The sequence below is a fragment of the Oncorhynchus masou genome, chromosome 12 (assembly GCF_036934945.1).
Source record: "Oncorhynchus masou masou isolate Uvic2021 chromosome 12, UVic_Omas_1.1, whole genome shotgun sequence".
Lineage (NCBI taxonomy): Eukaryota > Metazoa > Chordata > Actinopteri > Salmoniformes > Salmonidae > Oncorhynchus > Oncorhynchus masou.
In genome coordinates this window covers 17,090,886-17,116,847 of record NC_088223.1, presented here as the reverse complement: position 1 = coordinate 17,116,847, position 25,962 = coordinate 17,090,886, and the positions used below count along the sequence as shown (strand labels likewise).

Sequence of the window (25,962 nt, the reverse complement as noted above, 5' to 3'; positions counted from 1 at the left end):
GAAGATGCTATAGATGTGTTATAGATGCTGTCTGAACATGTTATAGATGCTGTCTGAACATGTTATAGACACTGTCTGAAGATGTTATAGATGTGTTATAGATGCTGTCTGAAAATGCTATAGACGCTGTCTGAATATGCTATAGATGTGTTATAGATGCTGTTTGAAGATGCTATAGATGTGTTATAGATGCTGTCTGAACATGTTATAGATGCTGTCTGTCTGAAGATGCTATAGATGTGTTATAGACGCTGTCTGAAGATGTTATAGATCCTGTCTGAAGATGTTATAGATTCTGTCTGAACATGTTATAGACGCTGTCTGAAGATGCTATAGATGTGTTATAGACGCTGTCTTAAGATGAACATGCTATAGACACTGTCGTAAGATGTTATAGACACTGTCTGAAAATAAGATGTTATAGATGCTGTCTGAACATGTTATAAATGTGTTAGACACTGTCTGAAGATACTATAGATGTGTTATAGACGCTGTCTGAACATGTTATAGATGCTGTCTGAAGATGATATAGATGCTGTCTGAACATGTTATCGACGCTGTCTGACGATGCTATAGATGTGTTATAGATGCTGTCTGAACATGTTATCGACGCTGTCTGACGATGCTGTAGATGTGTTATAGACGCTGTCTGAACATGTTATAGATGCTGTCTGAACATGTTATAATTTCCCTGAAGCAGAAGAGATGACGAGGCTCCAGCACATGAGGATCCATTGTTTTGTTCTCTCCTTCATCAGTCCTTTCTACACCTTCATCAGTCCTTTCTACACCTTCATCAGTCCTTTCTACACGTTCATCAGTCCTTTCTACACGTTCATCAGTCCTTTCTACACGTTCATCAGTCCTTTCTACACGTTCATCAGTCCTTTCTACACGTTCATCAGTCCTTTCTACACGTTCATCAGTCCTTTCTGCACGTTCATCAGTCCTTTCTACACGTTCATCAGTCCTTTCTGCACGTTCATGTGTTTCTTTGAGAAGAAAGTCAGTATGCATCCTAAATGGCTATTCCCTACATAGTGCACTACTTTTGACCATAGCCCTATGGACCACTATGAGCCCTGGCCAAAGTAGTGCACTATATAGGGAATAGGATGCCATTTGGTACGCATATAAAATAGGCTCATGTCTTCCTTAATCCCTCTTTCATTTCTCTCCAGTTCAGAGAAGACCCAGCTGATGTGGGCAGGCCGTCGCCTGGAGACAGACGTGTGTGTGGCGGGTCAACAGGCCCCCGACCCGGATGTCATCCAGAACTACGTGAAGAAGGTCACCATTAGTCCTAAAGCACAGATCTAGGATCAGCTTACTACTCCCACTCAGCTCCACTATGAGAGGAGTTGCCCATAGGCACAGATCTAGGATCAACAAATTCCTCCCAAATTTGAGCTTAAAGGGACATTACACTCCGGAATTCCTCCCCAAAATGAAACCTAAATATTTGACAGAGAAGAGACTAGGGGAAAGCTCATCCTAATTCCCTTGGATGGCACTTACCTTCCTCAGCCCCTTCCCCTACTGGTTATGTACACCTGTATCATTCTTTAGGTCCATGTAGATGTAGTGGAGGAAAGAAAAGGAGAAGTTAGGAGAGGAAGCCACTTTAAACTATTGAGATGCCGCCCTAATGTCACTATCAGCTGTGACATCATAATTTAACAACCACAAAAGCCCTCTTAGTATAACAATATAGTAGTGAATTTATCTCATTCTACAGTGACCATGAAAAGTGAACAAGCAGAGCACAAAGGGGAGCGGTGATTGGATTGAAATGCACAGGGCTCAGTATAATGTGATATGGTTAGGCAGCATGACATGAATAGGCAATCAGATAGCAGCCTGGCTGCCAGGAAATAGCTGAAAAGAACCACAGACAGGAGCCAATAGGAGAGTGAGGGACAGAGAGACCGGTCTTATCACACTGCAGAGGTGGGCACTGCTTCCCTATGATACACATACATGCACACACTAAATATGAATAAGTAAATGTCAAGGAGGTATAATGAACCTTTGGGTGGGAGTGTGTGACACACGCACGCATATATTTTGTATTTTTACCCCAATCTTGACAGACTCAAGTGGTGGGCAGTGTCTGTTCAGTGTCTCCCTTATTCATCTGTCTCGCCCCACAAAATGTGTGTGTGTTGATTGTCTTTGTGTTGATTGTGATTGGTGGAGGGATGATAATGGGGAAAGAGGTCTCATTATTTTGTGTGGTAGTTAGCATTCTGTGTTCTCTCTGACGAGCCCCACTCAAACTGTCAGCGTTAATATCAACTGACAATTAACCAGAGGAGCTCCGTGTGAGGGAGAAGGAGAATGACAGACACACTCACACACACACATATACACACACACACACACACACACACACAGTGGATAATTAGGTTCCTTTGTCATTAGAATATTTGATCTTTAGGGATGATTAGATTGGCTCTTATTTTGCGTAATGTTTTGCAGAATGTCTATTGTGTAAATGAGCCTCTGTGTTGGTGAGTGTGTAAATGACGTATGTGAATCAATATACCAAGCATGTCATTTACAGAACAGTACACCAGAGCTAACTGACAATGGAAGCCAAGGGCCCCACTGGCCAGATGTGTAGCTATTAGAATACAGAATTAAGTAATAAGGCCCGAGGAGATGTGGTATATGACCAATATACCACGGCTAAGGGCTGTTCTTTCACGACGCAACGCAGAGTGCCTGGATACAACCATTAGCCATGTTATACTGGCCACATACTACAAACCCCCAATGTGCCTTATTGCTATTATAAACTGGTTACCAATGTAATTAGAACAGTAGAAAGTATATGGTCTAATACATCACGGCTTTCAGCCAATCAGCATTCGGGGCTAAAACCACCCAGTTTATAATTATAAATATAGCCCGGGCCGTTTCTATTTCTGTAGCTGCCCATCAATCCTGTGTGTCGATGTGCCTAATGACAGATCGCTGCATGAATCTGAATGGCTCAATCACATTAGTCGCCTACAGCTCCTGGTCTGTCCTGTCACTGTGTGGGGTATTACAGCTCCTGGTCTGTCATGTCACTGTGTGGGGTATTACAGCTCCTGGTCTGTCCTGTCACTGTGTGGGGTATTACAGCTCCTGGTCTGTCCTGTCACTGTGTGGGGTATTACAGCTCCTGGTCTGTCATGTCACTGTGTGGGGTATTACAGCTCCTGGTCTGTCCTGTCACTGTGTGGGGTATTACAGCTCCTGGTCTGTCCTGTCACTGTGTGGGGTATTACAGCTCCTGGTCTGTCATGTCACTGTGTGGGGTATTACAGCTCCTGGTCTGTCATATCACTGTGTGGGGTATTACAGCTCCTGGTCTGTCATGTCACTGTGTGGGGTATTACAGCTCCTGGTCTGTCATGTCACCGTGTGGGGTATTACAGCTCCTGGTCTGTCATGTCACTGTGTGGGGTATTACAGCTCCTAGTCTGTCATGTCACTGTGTGGGGTATTACAGCAGACTAATAGAGTGGAACAGAGACCAGGCTTTGTGTAATTTAGCTCTGACTAAATCATTCGCCCAAGTTCAATACTTCAAAAAATATGAATTACGAAACATGGACCTGATACCTATGTTTCAAATCAAATCAAATGTATTTATATAGCCCTTCGTACATCAGCTGATATCTCAAAGTGCTGTACAGAAACCCAGCCTAAAACCCCAAACAGCAAGCAATGCAGGTGTAGAAGTACGGTGGCTAGGAAAAACTCCCTAGAAAGGCCAAAACCTAGGAAGAAACCTAGAGAGGAACCAGGCTATGTGGGGTGGCCAATCCTCTTCTGGCTGTGCCGGGTGGAGATTATAACAGAACATGGCTAAGATGTTCAAATGTTCATAAATTACCAGATGGTTAAATAATAATAATCACAGGCAGAACAGTTGAAACTGGAGCAGTAGCACGGCCAGGTGGATTGGGGACAGCAAGGAGTCATCATGTTAGGTAGTCCTGAGGCATGGTCCTAGGGCTCAGGTCCTCCGAGAGAGAGAAAGAAAGAGAGAATTAGAGAGGGCATTCTTAAATTCACACAGGACAACGGATAGGACAGGAGAAGTACTCCAGATATAACAAACTGACCCCCCGACACATAAACTACTGCAGCATAAATACTGGAGGCTGAGACAGGAGGGGTCAGGAGACACTGTGGCCCCATCCGAGGACACCCCCGGACAGGGCCAAAGCACAGCCCCCACGCCACTAGAGAGATATCTTCAACCACCAACTTACCATCCTGAGACAAGGCCGAGTATAGCCCACAAACATCTCCGCCGCGGCACAACCCAAGGGGGGGCGCCAACCCAGACAGGAAGATCACATCAGTGACTCAACCCACTCAAGTGACGCACCCCTTTTAGGGACGGTATGAAAGAGCCCTAGTAAGCCAGTGACTCAGCCCCTGTAATAGGGTTAGAGGCAGAGAATCTCAGTGGAAAGAGGGGAACCGGCCAGGCAGAGACAGCAAGGGCGGTTCGTTGCTCCAGAGCCTTTCCGTTCACCTTCCCACTCCTGGGCCAGACTACACTCAATCATATGACCCACTGAAGAGATGAGTCTTCAGTAAAGATCTAAAGGTTGAGACCGAGTTTGCTTCTCTCACATGGGTAGACAGACTATTCCATAAAAATGGAGCTCTATAGGAGAAAGCCCTACCTCCAGCTGTTTGCTTAGAAATTCTAAGGACAATTAGGAGGCCTGCGTCTTGTGACCGTAGCGTATATATAGGGATGTACGGCAGGACCAAATCAGAGAGATAGGTAGGAGCAAGCCCATGTAATGCTTTGTAGGTTAGCAGTAAAACCTTGAAATCAGCCCTTGCCCTGACAGAAAGCCAGTGTAGGGAGGCTAGCATTGGAGTAATATGATCAAATTTTTTGGTTCTAGTCAGGATTCTAGCAGCCGTATTTAGCACTAACTGAAGTTTATTTAGTGCTTTGTCCAGGTAGCCGGAAAGTAGAGCATTGCAGTAGTCTAACCTAGAAGTGACAAAAGCATGGATTAATTTTTCTGCATCATTTTTGGACAGAAAGTTCTGATTTTTGCAATGTTACGTAGATGGAAAAAAGCTGTCATTGAAACAGTCTTCTTCAAAAGAGAGATCAGGGTCCAGAGTAACGCCGAGGTCCTTCACAGTTTTATTTGAGACGACTGTACAACCATTAAGATTAATTGTCAGATTCAACAGAAGATCTCTTTGTTTCTTGGGACCTAGAACAAGCATCTCTGTTTTGTCCGAGTTTAAAAGTAGAACGTTTGCAGCCATCCACTTCCTTATGTCTGAAACACATGTTTGTCCTCTGTAGTAGCATGCCTTTCTCTGTATGCTGAAATCCACACCTTTTCATAAATGTTAATCAAATACATCCACCGACTGTTTCCTTTGTTGAAATTCAATTGGCACATGCGCATTTGCGCTGATTTGCCATCTTAGAGCAACAGCAATGAGCGGTTGTATTTGGGTAACGTTTTTTGAAAAAGTGTGGATCATTATTTGCGGCAGTGCAGTACAGGAAGTTAGACAAAATTAAAATCCACCACTGTCAAACAGATACAATTGATCTTTCGGGAAATGTCTCCTATATCTGCTGTTTCCATTACACATATTGCAATTATTTTTTGTGCGACATTGCTTTTGTCTAATAAACCTGGGTCAATGGAAACCTGCCTACTGTGTGTGTGTGTGTGTGTGTGTGTGTGTGTGTGTGTGTGTGTGTGTGTGTGTGTGTGTGTGTGTGTGTGTGTGTGTGTGTGTGTGTGTGTGTGTGTGTGTGTGTGTGTGTCTCCAGATCCAGGATGCGGCAGAGCAAGGTGTTCTGTTTGTGGGCTTCCTGCAGCAGCCTGGTGGGGGACCCTGTTTCCTGGCGCACATAGACCCTGAAGACCTGTCCTCCCTGCACTCCAGCCCCTCCCCCATACACAGACACCCCACCAGTACCACTATCAGCACTACGGCCAGCCCCTCAGAACCCACTATACCAGACCTCATCCCTACAGAGTCTACGGAACCCCATCAGAACCTCTTAGAACCAGAACACGACCGGAACACAGAACTGAAGACACCAGAATACAATTCGGTAGAACTCAGAACAATTGAACAGAATCCTACGGATACCAGTCAGTTGGAGCTGGACTTGTGCTCAACAGAACTGGTAGAGGACACACAGGACTCTACTGAAGTAGAATCAACAGACAGGGAACACAATCAGACAGGGAACACAGTCAGAATACCCTCAATAGAGGATCAACCAAACCATAGTCCAGATGACGCAGCATACCCACCAGAGACACTGCAGAGTCCCAGCCCAATAGATCCAGCCTGTGACCACCACAACCATGTCCCAACTGAACTCAGTAGCGACCAGGATCAATTACAGTCCTGCAACACAATAGAGACCACATGTATAAAGAGACAACAGAATGAAAGCCAAGTAGACTTCATCAGGACTCTACTACCAAACTTCAGCCCCGCAGAGTTAACACATGGACTTGGTGGTCCAGACGCAGACAGACGGCACCAGGAAGACAGACAGAGTCCAAGCCCTCAGGCACAGAACCAGAGACTGATACCAAAACAGGACCATGGCACAGACAACTTGGTCCAGTCACCAGAACTAGACAACGGCAACCGCGGGTCAGAATCCTGGACTGAGAGGGGGTGCAACCATGGAAACAGGGGTACGGGGGGTGTCCTGGATAAGTATCAGAGAAGCAGCAGAGTCCCGCCCCACAACAACAACAATCACATTTGGGTCAAGAGTCCAGACAGAGATAAGAGGGCTGTGGGGTCTCCACCAGCACAGAGAAGTGAGTGTGGGATCTACTACTGTTGTGACTGCATTACTGACAGGCTGCTGGTGTACGATGATGCTGACAGATAGGGCAGCTCTGCTTCTGGCTCCGCAGGAACTTTGATGAGGCATTGCCATGAGTTGGAGTTGATTTATACTGAATATTGCAATGTTGATTAATTTCAGTTGTGTACTTCCTGGCAAAAAAATATAAACAAATTATATGTGCCTCTTTTTCTGTGTGTGTGTGTGTGTGTGTGTGTGTGTGTGTGTGTGTGTGTGTTGTGTGTGTGTGTGTGTGTGTTGTGTGTGTTGTGTGTGTTGTGTGTGTGTGTGTGTGTGTGTAGGAGGGCAACTGTTTGCCCTGTACAACCACACAGGGGAGCTGTCCAGCTCTCTGAGGTTCTACTCCTTCAGGGTTCCACTGGGGCTGCAGAGAGAGGCGGGGCTAGTGACAGAGGTCGATGCCAACTGGCTAGATCACATGACCCAGCATTTCATCAGTGGAGCTCGCCTCATCGACGGTTTCTTTCACCTTGGAGACGACAATGGTATGTTTGGCACAATGGTGACGTGTTATAGTAGCCTGAGTGTCAGTCTGTTTGTGCTGTCATGGCAACTCATTGTCACTCGTTGGCATGACAAACACTCTGTTCTCCTCAAGCTCATTAATGGTAGCATGTTCATATTTGAAGATTGCTAAGAGGCCAGACTGTTTGACTTGTCAATGAGCACAAACAGATCTGGGACCAGGCCAATGTTGTAGTGTTTAAAGAAATGGAGCCTGCACACTCATAAGCTTCACCATGTACCTTTATTCACAAACAAACGTTTCCATCCTGCAAGGATCTCCATCACGTCATCAGGTTATAGTGTTTACCATGTAAATATACTGAAAACTTTTTGAATTTAGGGGGAAATGTTAAAGGCCTACTTGGAATGTTTGTAGGGTTATCCATGTTCCTTCACCCATGATGCATGGAACTACATGCAAAGCCAAGATCCCATCAACTCTATCTCATCCAAAACTGTGGAAGAGCTTCAACTGGAACATAATAAGTTGGGCTTCCCTCTCTCTCTCTCTCTCTCTCTCTCTCTCTCTCTCTCTCTCTCTCTCTCTCTCTCTCTCTCTCTCTCTCTCTCTCTCTCTCTTTCTCTCTCTCTCAATTCAATTCCATTTAAGGGCTTTATTGGCATGGGAAACATATGTAAACATTGCCAAAGCAAGTGTCTCTCTCTCACTCTCTCTCTCTCTCTCTCTCTCTCTCTCTCTCTGTGTCTCTGTCTCACTCTGTGTCTCTCTCTCACTCTGTGTCTCCTCTCTCTCTCTCTCTCTCTCTCTCTCTCTCTCTCTCTCTCTCTCTGTGTCTCTGTGTCTCTCTCTTTCAGGCAGCGGGGTCTCCTCTGTGGACATTGTGTTCATCTTTCAGAGCTCCTCAGAAGAAACCCCACCCACTTCATACGACGCCATCGTGGTGGAGCAGTGGACCATTGTCGATGTTAGTGTGTGTGTCCGCTCATTGTCGACGTTAGTGTGTGTGTGTCCGCCCGTTGTCGACGTGTGTGTAACACTCTTTTTGTCCTCTCCAGAGTGTAGTGGTAAGGACGGACTACATTCCTTTGCTCCAGTCTCTGGCTCCCTATGGCTGGAGACTGATGTGTGTTCTGCCTACTCCCATCGTTAAGACCAACAGGTACGGTTCCAACCCAGCAGTCAGGAACACTAGGCAGTTTACACTATACCAGCCTAGTACGGACTAATATTTACAGTATTTCTCTAAACCAGAGATGGGCAACTGGTGGTCCGCCCCCTTTTTGAAGGCCCTTGGATCAATTTCCAAACCCCCAAAAAATATATCTGTATTTTTTATTTATTTTAGAACTCAGGTGGTATCTCAACTAAGATTTGCTAGTTAGAATAGTAGAATACACAAGGTGCAAGTTAGAAATGTGTTTGTGCATGAGCAGTTTTTCTCTTGTTATGTCAGTCACTGATAGTCAGTCAATTAGCCCATGTCAGCATTTTTGTTTTTAGATTGTTAAGTTAGTTTAGTGGCCATCTATTTAGACCTGTTATCCTGGTTGAATTACTGTCCGGGGGGCCTCCATTGATTTTGTCAGTCAGTCTCACTCAGATATCATATTAAAAACTGCAAACATTTGCCTCCACCCTATGGTAAAATGTGTAGAAGTGTAAAACAGTTCATTTCCCTTCCCGCCACATGGCAAGTGAGTAGAATTGCATAAAATGAGTTATAAAAATGCAAAATCTACTCTCCACCCATGGCAAAATGTGTAGAATTATATGAATTTTTCTACATTTCTCTCTTCTGTCAATGAGGGGGCCACTAAAAGGGGGAGGGGGTGCAGACCTGTGAGCAATTGCATTTAGATTTTTGTTGTCCCCCACCCCCATCAAAGTTTCCCTTCCCTGCTCTAAACCATACTCAACATTGAAACACTGCACATCATTTGGAACACAATTACCTTTCACATTTTCTGTCACATTACGAGACCTGGTAAAAGTAAAAGACCCAGAATAAGGCAAAAATAGTTACAAGATGTGTGGCAAGTACTGATGTGATTCACATGTTATTAATACCACTGTTCTTTCCTCAGTGATGGCAGCTTGTCCACTAAGCAGATCCTCTTCCTCCAGAGACCTATCTTGCAACGCAAAAGGAAAGACTTCAAGGTTCCTCACCATCCTTTTTCCTGATTCTCTTTCTCTCTCTCTTTTACTCTCTCTCTCTTTTACTCTCCCTCTCTTTCTCTCTCTCTCTCTCTTTCTCTCTTTCTCTCTCTCTCTCTTTCTTTCTCTCTCACTCTCTCTTTCTTTCTCTCTTTCACTCTCTCTTTCACTCTCTCTCTTTCACTCTCTCTCTTTCTCTCTCTCTTTCACTCTCTTTCACTCCCTCTCTTTCACTCCCTCTCTTTCACTCTCTCTCTTTCACTCTCTCTCTTTCTCTCTATCTCTCTTTCACTCTCTCTCTTTCACTCTCTCTCTTTCACTCTCTCTCTTTCACCCTCTCTTTCACTCTCTCTTTCACTCTCTCTCTTTCTCTCTTTCACTCTCTTTCACTCTCTCTCTTTCTCTCTTTCACTCTCTTTCACTCTCTCTCTTTCTCTCTTTCACTCTCTCTCTTTCTCTCTTTCACTCTCTCTCTTTCTCTCTTTCACTCTCTCTCTTTCACTCTCTCTCTTTCACTCACTCTCTCTCACTCACTCTCTCTTTCTCTCTCTCTTTCACTCACTCTCTCACTCTCTTTCACTCTCTCTCTTTCTCTTTCACTCTCTCTTTCTCTCTCTCTCTTTCACTCACTCTCTCACTCTCTCTTTCACTCTCTCTCTTTCTCTTTCACTCTCTCTTTCACTCTCTCTCTTTCTCTCTTTCACTCTCTTTCTTTCACTCTCTCTCTCTTTCACTCTCTCTTTCTCTCTTTCACTCTCTCTTTCACTCTCTCTCTTTCTCTCTTTCACTCTCTCTCTTTCTCTCTTTCACTCTCTCTCTTTCACTCACTCTCTCTCACTCACTCTCTCTTTCACTCTCTTTCTCTCTGTCTCTTTCACTCACTCTCTCACTCTCTCTTTCACTCTCTCTTTCACTCTCTCTTTCTCTCTTTCACTGTCTCTTTCACTCTCTATCTCTCTTTCAGTCTCTCTCTTTCTCTCTTTCACTCTCTCTCTTTCACTCTCTCTCTTTCTCTCTTTCACTCTCTCTTTCACTCACTCTCTCTCACTCACTCTCTCTTTCACTCACTCTCTCACTCTCTCTTTCACTCTCTCTTTCACTCTCTCTTTCTCTCTTTCACTCTCTCTCTTTCTCTCTTTCACTCTCTCTCTTTCACTCTCTTTCTCTTTCTCTCTTTCACTCTCTCTCTTTCTCTCTCTCTTTCACTCTCTCTTTCTCTCTCTTTCACTCTTTCTCTTTCACTCTCTCTCTTTCACTCTCTTTCTCTTTCTCTCTTTCACTCTCTCTCTCTTTCACTCTCTCTCTTTCACTCTCTCTCTTTCACTCTCTCTCTTTCACTCTCTCTCTTTCTCTCTTTCAATCTCTCTTCTCTCTTTCACTCTCTCTTTCTCTCTCTCTCTTTCACTCACTCTCTCTCACTCTCTCTTTCACTCTCTATTTCTTTCTCTCTTTCACTCTCTCTTTCTCTCTTTCACTCTCTCCCTTTCTCTCTTTCAATCTCTCTCTTTCACTCTCTCTCTTTCACTCTCTGTCTTTCTCTCTTTCACTCTCTCTCTTTCTCTCTTTCTCTCTTTCACTCTCTCTCTTTCACTCACTCTCTCTCACTCACTCTCTCTTTCACTCTCTCTTTTTTTCTCTCTCTTTCACTCACTCTCTCACTCTCTCTTTCACTCTCTTTCTCTTTCTCTTTCACTCTCTCTCTCTTTCTCTCTTTCTCTCTCTTTCTCTCTTTCACTCTCTTTCACTCTCTCTCTCTCTTTCACTCTCTCTCTTTCTCTCTTTCACTCTCTCTCTTTCACTCTCTCTCTTTCTCTCTATCTCTCTTTCACTCTCTCTCTTTCACTCTCTCTCTTTCACTCTCTCTCTTTCACCCTCTCTTTCACTCTCTCTTTCACTCTCTCTCTTTCTCTCTTTCACTCTCTTTCACTCTCTCTCTTTCTCTCTTTCACTCTCTTTCACTCTCTCTCTTTCTCTCTTTCTCTCTTTCACTCTCTCTCTTTCTCTCTTTCACTCTCTCTCTTTCACTCTCTCTCTTTCACTCACTCTCTCTCACTCACTCTCTCTTTCTCTCTCTCTTTCACTCACTCTTTCACTCACTCTCTCTTTCACTCTCTCTCTTTCTCTTTCACTCTCTCTTTCTCTCTCTCTCTTTCACTCACTCTCTCACTCTCTCTTTCACTCTCTCTCTTTCTCTTTCACTCTCTCTTTCACTCTCTCTCTTTCTCTCTTTCACTCTCTCTCTCTTTCACTCTCTCTCTCTTTCACTCTCTCTCTTTCACTCTCTCTTTCTCTCTTTCTCTTTCTCTCTTTCACTCTCTCTCTCTTTCACTCTCTCTCTCTTTCACTCTCTCTCTTTCACTCTCTCTCTTTCACTCTCTCTCTTTCACTCTCTCTCTTTCTCTCTTTCAATCTCTCTTCTCTCTTTCACTCTCTTTCTCTCTCTTTCACTCACTCTCTCTCACTCTCTCTTTCACTCTCTATTTCTTTCTCTCTTTCACTCTCTCTTTCTCTCTTTCACTCTCTCCCTTTCTCTCTTTCAATCTCTCTCTTTCACTCTCTCTCTTTCACTCTCTGTCTTTCTCTCTTTCACTCTCTCTCTTTCTCTCTTTCTCTCTTTCTCTCTTTCACTCTCTCTCTTTCACTCACTCTCTCTCACTCACTCTCTCTTTCACTCTCTCTTTTTTTCTCTCTCTTTCACTCACTCTCTCACTCTCTCTTTCACTCTCTTTCTCTTTCACTCTCTCTCTCTTTCTCTCTTTCTCTCTCTTTCTCTCTTTCACTCTCTTTCACTCTCTCTTTCACTTTCTCTCTTTCACTCTCTCTCTTTCTCTCTTTCACTTTCTCTCTTTCACTCTCTCTCTTTCTCTCTTTCACTCTCTCTCTTTCTCTCTTTCACTCTCTCTCTTTCACTCTCTCACTCTCTCTCTTTCACTCTCTCTCGTTCTCTCTTTCACTCTCTCTTTCACTCACTCTCTCTCACTCACTCTCTCTCTTTCACTCTCTCTTTCACTCACTCTCTCACTCTCTCTTTCACTCTCTCTTTCACTCTCTCTCTCTTTCTCTCTTTCTCTCTTTCACTCTCTCTCTTTCTCTCTTTCTCTCTTTCTCTCTTTCACTCTCTCTCTTTCACTCTCTCTCTCTTTCTCTCTTTCACTCTCTCTCTTTCTCTCTTTCACTCTCTCTCTTTCACTCTCTCACTCTCTCTCTTTCACTCTCTCTCGTTCTCTCTTTCACTCTCTCTCACTCTCTCTCACTCACTCTCTCTTTCACTCTCTCTTTCACTCACTCTCTCACTCTCTCTTTCACTCTCTCTTTCACTCTCTCTCTTTCTCTCTTTCACTCTCTCTTTCACTCTCTCTCTTTCTCTCTTTCTCTCTTTCACTCTCTCTCTTTCACTCTCTCTCTCTTTCTCTCTTTCACTCTCTCTCTTTCTCTCTCTCTTTCACTCTCTCTTTCTCTCTCTCTCTTTCACTCTTTCTCTTTCACTCTCTCTTTCTCTTTCTCTCTTTCACTCTCTCTCTTTCTCTCTTTCTCTCTCTCTCTTTCACTCACTCTCTCTCACTCTCTCTTTCACTCTCTCTCTTTCTTTCTCTCTTTCTTTCACTCTCTCTCTCTTTCACTCTCTCTCTTTCTCTCTTTCTCTCTCTCTCTTTCACTCACTCTCTCTTTCACTCTCTCTCTTTCTTTCTCTCTTTCTTTCACTCTCTCTCTCTTTCACTCTCTCTCTTTCTTTCTCTCTTTCTTTCACTCTCTCTCTCTTTCACTCTCTCTCTTTCTCTCTTTCACTCTCTCTTTCACTCTCTCTCTTTCTCTCTTTCACTCTCTCTTTCACTCTCTCTCTTTCTCTCTTTCACTCTCTCTCTTTCACTCTCTCTCTTTCACTCTCTCTCTTTCACTCTCTCTCTTTCACTCACTCTCTCTCACTCACTCTCTCTTTCACTCTCTTTCTCTCTGTCTCTTTCACTCACTCTCTCACTCTCTCTTTCACTCTCTCTTTCACTCTCTCTCTTTCTCTCTTTCACTCTCTCTTTCACTCTCTCTCTTTCTCTCTTTCACTGTCTCTTTCACTCTCTCTCTATCTCTCTTTCTCTCTTTCAGTCTCTCTCTTTCTCTCTTTCACTCTCTCCCTCTTTCACTCTCTCTCGTTCTCTCTTTCACTCTCTCTCTTTCACTCACTCTCTCTTTCACTCTCTCTTTCACTCACTCTCTCACTCTCTCTTTCACTCTCTCTTTCACTCTCTCTCTTTCACTCTCTCTTTCACTCTCTCTCTTTCACTCTCTCTCTTTCACTCTTTCTCTCACTCTCTCTCTCTCTTTTTCTCTCTCTCTCTCTCTCACTCTCTCTTTCACTCTCTCTCTTTCTCTCTTTCACTCTCTCTCTTTCTCTCTCTCTTTCACTCTCTCTCTTTCACTCTCTCTCTTTCACTCAATTCAATTTCAATTCATTTCAAAGGGCTTTATTGGCATGGGAAACATATGAAAGTAAAATAGATAATAAACAAAAGTGAAATAAACAATAAAAATGTAATAGTAAACATTACGCTCACAAAAGTTCCAAAAGAATAAAGACATTTCAAATGTCATATTATGTGCAAATAGTTAAAGTACAAAAGGGAAAATAAATAAACATAAATACGTGTTGTATTTACAATGGTGTTTGTTCTTCACTGGATGCCCTTTTGTTGTGGCAACAGGTCACAAATATTGCACACTATGGTATTTCACCCAATAGATATGGGAGTTTATCAAATTTGGGTTTGTTTTCGAATTCTTTGTGTGTTTGTGTAACCTGAGAAAAGTATTTGTCTCTAATATGGTCCTACATCAGGAGGTTAGGAAGTGCAGCTCAGTTTCCACCTTATTTTGTGGGCAGTGTGCACATAGCCTGTCTTCTCTTGAGAGTCAGGTCTGCCTATGGTGGCCTTTCTCAATAGCAAGGCTATTGCTCATTAAGTCTGTACATGTTAAAATATTTCCTTAATTTTGGGTCAGTCACAGTGGTCAGGTATTCTGCTAATGTGTACTCTCTGTTTACTCCCTCTCTTTTTTGTTGTTAATTCATTCCAATGTGTCAAGTAATTATCTTTTAGTTTCCCCATGATTTGGTTGGGTCTAATTGTGTTGCTGTCCTGGTGCTCTGTGGGGTCTGTTTGTGTTTGCAAACAGAGCCCCAGGATCAGCTTGCTTAGGGGACTCTTCTCCAGGTTCATCTCTCTGTAGGTGATGTCTTTGTTATGGAAGGTTTGTGAATCGCTTCTTATAGAATTTAACTGCTCTTTTCTGGATTTTGATAATTAACGGGCATCAGCCTAATTCTGCTCTGCATGCATTATTTGGTGTTTGAAATTGTACACGGAGGATATTTTTGCAGAATTCTACATGCAGTCTCAATTTGGTGTGGGTCCCATTATGTGAGTTCTTGTTCGGTGAGCGGACTCCAGACTTCACAACATATAAAGGGCAATGGGTTCTATAACTAATTGTAGCATTCTTTGCCAGATCCTAATTGTTATGTTGAATGTTGTCCTGAGTGGCGCAGTCGTCTAAGACACTGCATCTCAGTGCAAGATGTGTCGCTGCAGTACCTGCTTCGAATCCAGGCTGCATCACATCCGGCCGTGATTAGGAGTCCCGTAGGACGGCACACAATTGGCCAAGCGTCGTCCGGGTTTGGCCGGTGTAGGCCTTCATTGTAAATAAGAATTTGTTCTTAACTGACTTGCCTAGTTAAATAAAATGTACACATTCCTTTTGATGACATAGAAGGCCCTCCTTGCCTTGTCTCTTAGATCGTTCACAGATTTGTGGAAGTTACCTGTGGCGTTGATGTTTAGGCCGAGGTATGTATACTTGTTTGTGTGCTCTAGGGCAACGGTGTCGAGATTGAATTTGTATTTGTGGTCCTGGCAACTGGACCACCATTATTTTTGCCTTACTGAGATTTACTGTCCGGTCCCAGGTCTGACAGAATCTGTGCAGAAGATCTAGGTGCTGCTGTAGGCCCTCCTTAGTTGGGGACTGAAGCACCAGATAATCAGTAGACATTTGACTTCAGATTCTAGTAGGGTGAGGCCAGGTGCTGCAGACTGACTGTCACTTAGAAATCTCCTTGTTTTTGAAAGAAAATCAATTTCTTTGTCCATTAAAATAACATCAAATTGATCAGAAATACAGTATAGACATTGTTCATGTTGTAAATTAATACTGTTGCTGGAAACGCAGATTTTTTATGGAATATCTACATAGGCGTACAGAGGCCCATTATCAGCAACCATCACTCCTGTGTTCCAATGGCACGTTGTGTTAGCTAATCCAAGTTTATCGTTTTAAAAGGCTAATTGATCATTAGAAAACCATTTTGCAATTATGTTAGCACAACAGAAAACTGTCGTGCCGAATAAAGAAGCAATAGAACTGGCATTCTTTAGACTAGTTGGGTATCTGAAGCATCCGCATTTGTGGGTTGGTTTACAGGCTCAAAATGTCTAGAAACAAAAACCTTTCTTCTGAAACTCGTCAGTCTATTCTTGTTCTGAGAAATGAAGGCTATTCCATGCGAGAAATTGCCAAGAAACTGAAGATCTCGTACAACTCTGTGTACTACTCCCTTCACAGAACAGCGCAAACTGGCTCTAACCAGAATAGAAAGGAGTGGGAGGCCCCGGTGCACAACTGAGCAAAAGGACAAGTACATTAGTGTCTAATTTGAGAAACAGATGCCTCACAAGTCCTCAACTGGCAGCTTCATTAACCTCTAGCGTCGAGCAATCCCGTATCCGGGAGCGTAATCATAGCCTCAAGCTCATTACCATAACGCAATGTTTCCTATTCATGAAAATTGCAAATGAAATTAAATAAATATATTGAAACACAAGCTTAGCCTTTTGTTAACAACACTGTCATCTCAGATTTTCAAAATATGCTTTTCAACCAAAGCTACACACGCATTTGTGTAAGAGTATTGATAGCCTAGCATAGCATTAAGCCTAGCATTCAGCAGGCAACATTTTCACAAAAACAAGAAAAGCATTCAAATAAAATAATTTACCTTTGAAGAACTTCGGATGTTTTCAATGACGAGACTCTTAGTTATATAGCAAATGTTCATTTTTTCCAAAAAGATTATTTGTGTAGACGAAATAGCTCAGTTTTGTTCATCACGTTTGGCTAAGAAAAATACCGGAAAATGCAGTCACTTACAACGCCAAACCTTTTTCCAAATTAGCTCCATAATATCGACAGAAACATGGCAAATGTTGTTTAGAATCAATCCTCAAGGTGTTTTTCACATATCTATTCGATAATCTAGCAGTGGTGGCAGTTGGCTTGTCATCAGAAGCAAACGGGAAAATACTGCAGCTGGAGATTGCGCAATAATTTCAATGGAGGACACCAAGCGACCACCTGGTAGATGTAGTCTCTTATGGTCAATCTTCCAATGATATGCCTACAAATACGTCACAATGCTGTAGACACCTTGGGGAAAACGTGGAAAACGTAAGCTGACTACTAGCTCCTTCACAGCCATATAAGGAGTCATTTGAATGAGGCGGTTTCAAAAAATGCAGCACTTCCTGATTGGATTTTTATCTGGGTTTCGCCTGTAACATCAGTTGTGTGGCACTCACAGACAATATCTTTGCAGTTTTGGAAACGTCAGAGTGTTTTCTTTCCAAAGCCGTCAATTATATGCATAGTTGAGCATCTTTCCGTGACAAAATATCTTGTTTAAAACGGGAACGTTTTTCATCCAAAAATTAAAAGAGCGCCCCCTATATCGAAGAAGTTAAATAGTACCCTCAAAAACACCAGTCTCAACGTCAACAGTGAAGAGGCAACTCCGGGATGCTGGCCTTCTAAGTAGAGTTGCACAGAAAAAGCCATATCTCAGACTGGCCAATAAAAAGAAAAGCTTAAGATGGGCAAAAGAACAGACACTGGACAGAGGAACTCTGCCTAGAAGGCCAGCATCCCAGAGTCGCCTCTTCACTGTTGTCGTTGAGACTGGTGTTTGTTTAGTGTTTTTTCCAACTTTCCCAGAAGTGTTTTGAGTCTATGGATTCTTCAATTTCATTGAACTGATTTCTGACGTGCTGTTCCTTCTTTTTCCGTAGTGTATTTCTGTATTGTTTTAGTGATTCGCCATAGTGAAGGCGTAGGCTCAGGTTTTCTGGGTCTGTGTGTTTTTGATTGGATAGGTTCCTCAATTTCTTTCTTTGGTTTTTGCATTTTTCATCAAACCATTTGTCATTGTTGTTAATTTTCTAAGGTTTTCTGTTCAACATTTTTAGATTTGATAGGGAAGCTGAGCGGTCAAATATACTGTTTAGGTTTTCTACTGCCAAGTTTACATCTTGCAGTGAAACGTTTTGTCCAGGAAGTTGTCTAAAAGGGATTGAATTTGTTGTTGCCTAATTATTTTTGGGTAGGTTTCTACACTACATTCCTTCCATCTATTGCATTTCTTAATATTATTCAGTTAGTTTAGGCTTTGATGCCTCATGATTGAGTATTGCTCTGTTCAGGTAATGTGATTTTGCTGTGATCTGATAGGGGTGTCTGTGGGCTGACTGAACGCTCTGAGAGACACTGGGTTGAGGTCAGTGATAAAGTAGTCTACAGTACTACTGCCAAGAGATTAACTATAGGTGTTCCTACTGTAGGAGTCCCCTCAAAGCCTACCCATTGACTATGTACATACCCAGCGTGCAAAAGCGCTGAAGAGGTTGTGACACGTTTTTGTTGGTTATGTTATCGTAGTTGTGCCTAGGGGGGCATATGGGTGAAGGAATGCTGTCACCTCCAGGTAGGTGTTTGTCCCCCTGTGTGCTGAGGGTGTCAGGTTCTTGTCCAGTTCTGGCATTTAGGTCGCAACAGACTAGTACATGTCCCAGGGCCTGGAAATGATTGATTTCCCCCTCTAGGATGCAGATGCTGTTTTCTTTAAAGTATTGGGATTCTCGTGAGAGGATATAGGTAGGACATTTTTCTCTGTTGAGATCGTTTCCTTTTGAATTTCTAGCCAAATGTAAAATGTTCCTTTTTTGATTAATTTAATAATGAGTTAGTTCTGCTCTATACCAAATTAGCATACCCCCCCGAGTCCCTTCCTTCCCTGTTTTACTCCTGGTAGTTTGGTGGATAAGGACTACCAGCTGAGATAGTGAAGGCATTGTGTTTCATAGTGTCCAATGTTGTTAGTTGTGTGGTTTGGCCTCAGACCAGTAAGTGTGAGCAGAGCCTGCTAAGTATCTGATACATGCGATTGGCTTGGGCCAGTGTAAGAATGGGAGTTGGGCCTGTTTACCTGCTCATGGCCTGGGCGTATGTGTGACTTTCATGTTGAGGCCCTCTTTGTGGGAGTGGGGGGGCATGGGGTGGGCTGGAGGGACATAGGTCTGAGTTGACCTATATGGGGTGTGGGCATGGTTGGTTTGTGGGGATATTGATTGGTGTGGATGTGGCTGGGGGTGCTGTGGTCTGAATGTGGGTCCTCTCGGCGTGGATCCTCTGTGTAGGTCTGGGGGGGTCCCTCAGGTCTGGAAGAGTGTCTCGCTGGTCTTGATCTGTTACTCCTGTGTGAGGTGTTGGGGCTGCGGTTGGTGGCGATGTCCTTTAGGGTCCTGGCGAAGGTAGGCACTGCTATAGGTGGACATGGTGGGCCAGGTAAGCATTTGGTTTTGAGGCACAGTCACTGGAAATACTTGCGTTTCCCCACTGTATGGTAGCAGGGTGGAGATAACCACTTGTGTGTTGGGGAAAGTAGAAGAAGCTTTTTCAATCACTCCCTTGAGAGCTGTGGCCACCCTTTCCTGCTGTGCTCTCAGGTCGTTTTTGTCTGTGTGTATTATTATGTGGCTAGGTGAACCTAGTTGGTCCTCAGACAGAAGGTCTGGGGCGCGCCGGGTTCTGTTTGTTTGGGAAAATGTTTACTTTCTTGTATACATTTCCCGTTTGAGTCCATAAGGAGTACAATCTGACAAGGTAAAAATCTGTCGTTCTGCCCCTGAACAAGGCAGTTAACCCACTGTTCCTAGGCCGTCATTAAAAATAAGAATTTGTTCTTAACTGACTTGCTTAGTTAGGGGTGCTCAGAGGGAGTGGGTTCCCCTGGGCTTGGGGTTCCTCATTTGTATATCCTGATGTGGTTTCGAGGCTATGGTCTGGGGTGGACTGTCCTGCTGTGGTTTCGAGGCTATGGTCTGGGGTGGACTGTCCTGCTGTGGTTTCGAGGCTATGGTCTGGGGTGGACTGTTCTGCTGTGGTTTCGAGGCTATGGTCTGGGGTGAACTGTCCTGCTGTGGTTTCGAGGCTATGGTCTGGGGTGGACTGTCCTGCTGTGGTTTCAAGGCTATGGTCTGGGGTAGACTGTTCTGCTGTGGTTTCGAGGCTATGGTCTGGGGTGGACTGTCCTGCTGTGGTTTCGAGGCTATGGTCTGGGGTGGACTGTCCTGATGTGTTGTCAAGACTTTGGTCAGGATCTGAGGTGGGCTGTTGGGCTGTGGCCAGCTCTCTATTGGGTTGTTCTGTTACATGTCATCTTTCCCACCTTCTCCTCTAGTGCGCTGTTCTTCTCCTGCTCTGCTCTCATCTTCTCCTGCCGCTGGGCCTCCTTCTTCCGCTCCTGCTCTTTCTCCTGTTGAAGTTGTCTCACCACAGTCCAGAGTGCAGTCATATCTCTCTCCCCTTCCAGGTCTCCGGGTCTGGTTGAGGTGGTGGTGTTGTGCTGGACTGTTGTCTGGGTCTGTGCTGACTGGAGTGTGTTCACCTGCTGTTCCAGCTCCAACTGCCATACCTCCAGCTGTGTGAATTTATCCTTAATTTCAGTGAATGAGTGGTGTTGTTCATCTCTGAGGTTGTTTAATGAAGAGGTCTGGTCTGACATGCTTGGGATGGGGGTATCATTCTAAAGAGAGAGCTTCACCGGTTTGATTATGTGAAAGTCCCGGGGAAACTTTTTGGGGTTGCCCTGTACCAATACTGTTCCAGACTTGTACAGGTTGACATTAGGTGACTCAGAGTCCTTGTTGTCTAGTATCCTGAGTTTCCACCCATCGCCACGCTAGCGTCCCACCTCGACAACAGCCAGTGAAATTGCAGGACGCCAAATTCAAAACAACAGAAATCCCATAATTAAAATTCCTCAAACATACAAGTATTTTACACCATTTTAAAGATAAACTTGTTGTTAATCCCACCACCGTGTCCGATTACAAAAAGGCTTTATGACGAAAGCACAACAAACTATTATGTTAGGTCAGTACCTAGTCACAGAAAAACACAGCCATTTTTCCAGCCAAAGAGAGGAGTCACAAAAAGCAGAAATAGAGATAAAATGAATCACTAACCTTTGATGAACTTCATCAGATGACACTCATAGGACTTCATGTTACACAATACATGTATGTTTTCTTCGATAAAGTTCATATTTATATCCAAAAATCTCAGTTTACATTGGCTGATGAATGGAAATTTCCACTGGCCACTGTTTGAAAGTGCTGTATCTCCATAATTTTTCAGAGTAAAAGCCTGAAACAATGCCTAAAGACTGGCCACATGTAGAGGAAGACACAGAGCTTGTGAACTGGGTCCTAAGTCTTTGTATGGTGGATAGGCTTTCAATGGAAAAACAGCCTTTCAAAATAATAGTACTTCCTGGTTGGATTTTCCTCTGGTTTTGACCTGCCATATCAGTTCTGTTATACTCACATACATTATTTTAGAGTGTTAGAGTGTTTTCTATCCAAATCTACTAGTTATGTGCATATCCTATCTTCTGGGCCTGAGTCTCGAATCCCACCGTACCTTCTCCGCTGTGCAATCTGGTTTCCGAGCCGGTCACGGGTGCACCTCAGCCACACTCAAGGTACTAAACGATATCATAACCGCCATCGATAAAAGACAGTACTGTGCAGCCGTCTTCATCGACCTTGCCAAGGCTTTCGACTCTGTCAATCACCATATTCTTATCGGCAGACTCAGTAGCCTTGGTTTTTCGGATGACTGCCTTGCCTGGTTCACCAATTACTTTGCAGACAGAGTTCAGTGTGTCAAATCGGAGGGCATGCTGTCCGGTCCTCTGGCAGTCTCTATGGGGGTGCCACAGGGTTCAATTTTTGGGCCGACTCTTTTCTCTGTATATATCAATGATGTTGCTCTTGCTGCGGGCGATTCCCTGATCCACCTCTACGCAGACGACACCATTCTATATACTTCCGGCCCGTCCTTGTACACTGTGCTATCTAACCTCCAAACGAGCTTCAATGCCATACAACACTCCTTCCATGGCCTCCAACTGCTCTTAAACGCTAGTAAAACCAAAGGCATGCTTTTCAACCGATCGCTGCCTGCACCCGCATGCCCGACGAGCATCACCACCCTGGATGGTTCCGACCTTGAATATGTGGACACCTATAAGTACCTAGGTGTCTGGCTAGACTGTAAACTCTCCTTCCAGACTCATATCAAACATCTCCAATCGAAAATCAAATCAAGAGTCGGCTTTCTATTCCGCAACAAAGCCTCCTTCACTCACGCCGCCAAACTTACCCTAGTAAAACTGACTATCCTACCGATCCTCGACTTCGGCGATGTCATCTACAAAATTGCCTCCAACACTCTACTCAGCAAACTGGATGCAGTTTATCACAGTGCCATCCGTTTTGTCACTAAAGCACCTTATACCACCCACCACTGCGACTTGTATGCTCTAGTCGGCTGGCCCTCGCTACATATTCGTCGCCAGACCCACTGGCTCCAGGTCATCTACAAGTCCATGCTAGGTAAAGCTCTGCCTTATCTCAGTTCACTGGTCACGATGGCAACACCCATCCGTAGCACGCGCTCCAGCAGGTGTATCTCACTGATCATCCCTAAAGCCAACACCTCATTTGGCCGCCTTTCGTTCCAGTACTCTGCTGCCTGTGACTGGAACGAATTGCAAAAATCCCTGAAGTTGGAGACTTTTATCTCCCTCACCAACTTCAAACATGTGCTATCTGAGCAGCTAACCGATCGCTGCAGCTGTACATAGTCTATTGGTAAATAGCCCACCCATTTTCACCTACCTCATCCCCACACTGTTTTTATTTATTTACTTTTCTGCTCTTTTGCACACCAGTATCTCTACCTGTACATGACCATCTGATCATTTATCACTCCAGTGCCGATCTGCAAAATTGTAATTATTCGCCTACCTCCTCATGCCTTTTGCACACAATGTATATAGACTCCCCTTTTTGTACTGTGTTATTGACTTGTTAATTGTTTACTCCATGTGTAACTCTGTGTTGTCTGTTCACACTGCTAAGCTTTATCTTTGCCAGGTCGCAGTTGCAAATGAGAACTTGTTCTCAACTAGCCTACCTGGTTAAATAAAGGTGAAATAAAAATAAAAAGTAGCAGGCAGTTTAATTTGGGCACGCTTTTCATCCAAAATTCCGAATGCTGCCCCCTACCCTAGAGAAGTTAACAGAGAGGTAGTGTGTTAATATAGCACTTCTCCATGCCAGGGGATGGTCCTAGTGGAAGTGTTCCCATTTTTATACCAGTCAGCAAAAAGTGTCTCTTGATTTTCCATTAGGAGCTTATTTTTGTACTCTTTCCGTGCCTTCTCGTTTTTTACATCCAGGGGGTACTGTATTGTAATGACCTCTACAGGGGGAGGGAGCTTCAAAGACCTCTGCATTTGGGTGGGGGAGGCTGTGAGTGAAAACAATTTCCTGATCAAATTGGCTTTTTACCAAATTACCGTACGACTGCCGCTGGGCCTCCTTCTTCCCCTCCTGCTCTTTCTCCTGTTGAAGCTGTCTCACCACAGCCCAGAGTGCAGACACACTCCTGATATTGTTAGGCTCAAGGGCTTTGACACCGCTCACTTCCCACCTAGGTGTTAATTGAAGTTGCAGTCAAATATGTTCTTTCCTAGCAAGCTTGGTAGCCTTAATTTAGCATTCAGTCCTTATAAAGTAAAATATATTATTGTAATTTATTTTCCTTCTTGGCTTTAAAAGTAGCTTCAGACTAAACATTACTCACTCAGTTCCAGGTTGGATGGTATTTTCAGATTTCTGTTGTGCTTCTTTTGCAGCTCGTTGGTTTGCCAGAGCATTTACTGTGTAGTCCTTGTGAATATGAATCTTTGATAGTAGGAATCCTTCCGGTAATTTAGTCCAAAATCAGGATGTAGGTTCGGAGTTTTGATTTGGTGTAAAGGTTGTGTTGTGCAGGGTAGTATCCTGTGTATGTCCTTGTAGAAAAATCCAAGTTTATCTAACTCTAAATCTATATTTTTCTAAAAACATGCTGAAAAATGCAGGCGCTTATCAGCTTATTTGCTCTCCCTCTCTCCTCCCTCTCAATTTCATTCAATTCAAGGGGCTTTATTTGTATGGGAAATATATGTTTACATTGCCAAAGCAAGTAAAATAGATAAACAAAAGTGAAATAAACTATCAAAAATTAACAGGAAACATTACACTCACAAATGTTCCAAAGGAATAGAGACATTTCAAATATCATTATGTCTATATAGTGTGGTAAAGATGTGCAAATAGTTAAAATACAAAAGGGAAAATAAAAAACACAAGTATAGGTTGTACTTATAATGGTGTTTGTTTCTCTCTCTCTCTCTCTCTCTCTCTCATATGACCTACACAATGCTGTGTCACAATTGGTGTCACTTCTAAATATACCGGTAGATAACCCAGCTGATATAGGCCTACTCTGGTACTGTTAACGCTCAGAGGGACAGTTATATTGTCTAATAATAGGCATTTATTAGTACATCACATTCCAAAAGAGATTTGGTCAATTATTTGCGGTTAACTGTCCAAGAGAGAAGCATTACCGAGATAGAGTTTGTAGTGTTTTGTCAGGTGTCTGAAGACCGAGTTTAAAGAAAGAAAAAAAAGTATCTCTTTAAAATGTCTCTTTCAGAAGTTGAACCTCAGGGGTCGGAACAAGGCGAAGAAAAACTCTGCCGGAGAAATGCTGAAAGAGGAGAGAAAGAACATGTCCCCAGTGATGGAGAGAGGGATGGATGAACAGAAGAGGAACACGGAAGAGGAGGAGAGCAAAGCGAGAAGAAACTGGGACAACAACAGAAATGAGAAAGGGAGCACCGTAGAGAGAGGAAGACTCAAGAGAGAAGAGGAGGAGAGAGAGTGTGAGAGAATCTCAAGAAGACTTCCCGCAGAGTACAGAGGGTGTGACCACAGACTTCAACCAGGAAGTAGAGCGGGAGAATGGCAAAGTCCCATTGGCCAGACAGGAGAAGGCTGTTAGGTTTGCGGATGTCAATCAGAAGAATGATGAAGTGAAGTCAGAGGAAATCACACAGCAGCTGAGTGAAAGAGCGCTGTTTTCTGGAGTATGTTAATTAAGAACTGACAGATAGAATCCGTGCACAATAAAGTGTCAGAGGAGTAGTGCTGGGGTGTATTCATTATGAGGATTCTGTTGCAAAACATTTAATCTGTTGCTAAACATCTTGCAATTGTTTGCTCCAAACGGAAAATGTTTTGCAACTGAGTTTCAATTGGACAAAATCAGGTAGGTCCCTCCCCATTTCATTCCACTTGCTCAGTTTGCTTCCGTTTGGTTCTTAAACGGTTTCCGTTAAAGGACTTAATGAATGCCCCCATGATCTAGGTTCAGTTCTATCTCCTAAATCATAAAGAATAAGCAGGGGTAACTGATTCTAGATCAACACTCAGGCCCTGGCCTGGTTTCAAATAGTATTTGAGTTTGCATGGTGCATTGCCTGGATGGAACCAATGGACTATTTCCAAACCCAGCCCACATGACACTCTAGGCAGGCTTGCACAAGTTGTAACATTTAAAATGATTTAGTCACAGGACCGGAAGTAATAAATATACAGTATAACAGAAGATGAAGAACTGTGTGTATATTCTAAGAACTAGTAGCTCATCGATGGAAACCAAGGAACTTACCAGTATGGTGATTTAGTTTAGCCTTTATATTCCTGTTATTGTCATATGTAGATTTCCATATGGATCTGTGTATGTTCATATGGACTGCTTCCAACATGTAACGACTTCAATCAGCCTTCAAGGCACACATTTGACCTGTTGCCTCAGATGTTGTCATGTGGAGTAGGGTGAAGTTGCCCGTATACACTGATATTGGGTCAGTTTAACATTTCCTCCACCAATGGTTAAGATTAGGATTGGGGCAGGGAAGCTGATCCTAGATCTGTACCTATGGCAAATCTCACCCCAGAGTGTTGTAATGTACTAGCGTATTAGGCATTAATATACAGTGGGGCAAAAAAGTATTTAGTCAGCCACCAATTATGCAAGTTCTCCCAATTAAAAGATGAGAGAGGCCTGTAATTTTCATCATAGGTACACTTCAACTATGACAGACAAAATTAGGGGGAAAAATCCAGAAAATCACATTGTAGGATTTTTAATGAAT

General features: G+C 43.4%; 1 protein-coding gene across 1 annotated transcript in view; it reads left to right on the top strand.

The window, feature by feature from the left end:
* LOC135549039 (raftlin-like) overlaps nucleotides 1-24,951 on the top strand; it is a 67,270-nt gene extending 42,319 nt beyond the window's left edge. The window contains exons 4-10 of the mRNA XM_064979108.1: nucleotides 1,182-1,290; nucleotides 5,828-6,845; nucleotides 7,177-7,380; nucleotides 8,219-8,328; nucleotides 8,420-8,523; nucleotides 9,449-9,524; nucleotides 24,459-24,951. Coding sequence (XP_064835180.1) covers nucleotides 1,182-1,290; nucleotides 5,828-6,845; nucleotides 7,177-7,380; nucleotides 8,219-8,328; nucleotides 8,420-8,523; nucleotides 9,449-9,524; nucleotides 24,459-24,806 — 1,969 coding nt within the window. The 3' untranslated portion in view covers nucleotides 24,807-24,951. The remainder of the gene's footprint in view (nucleotides 1-1,181; nucleotides 1,291-5,827; nucleotides 6,846-7,176; nucleotides 7,381-8,218; nucleotides 8,329-8,419; nucleotides 8,524-9,448; nucleotides 9,525-24,458) is intronic.
* The last annotated feature ends 1,011 nt before the right edge of the window (nucleotides 24,952-25,962 follow it).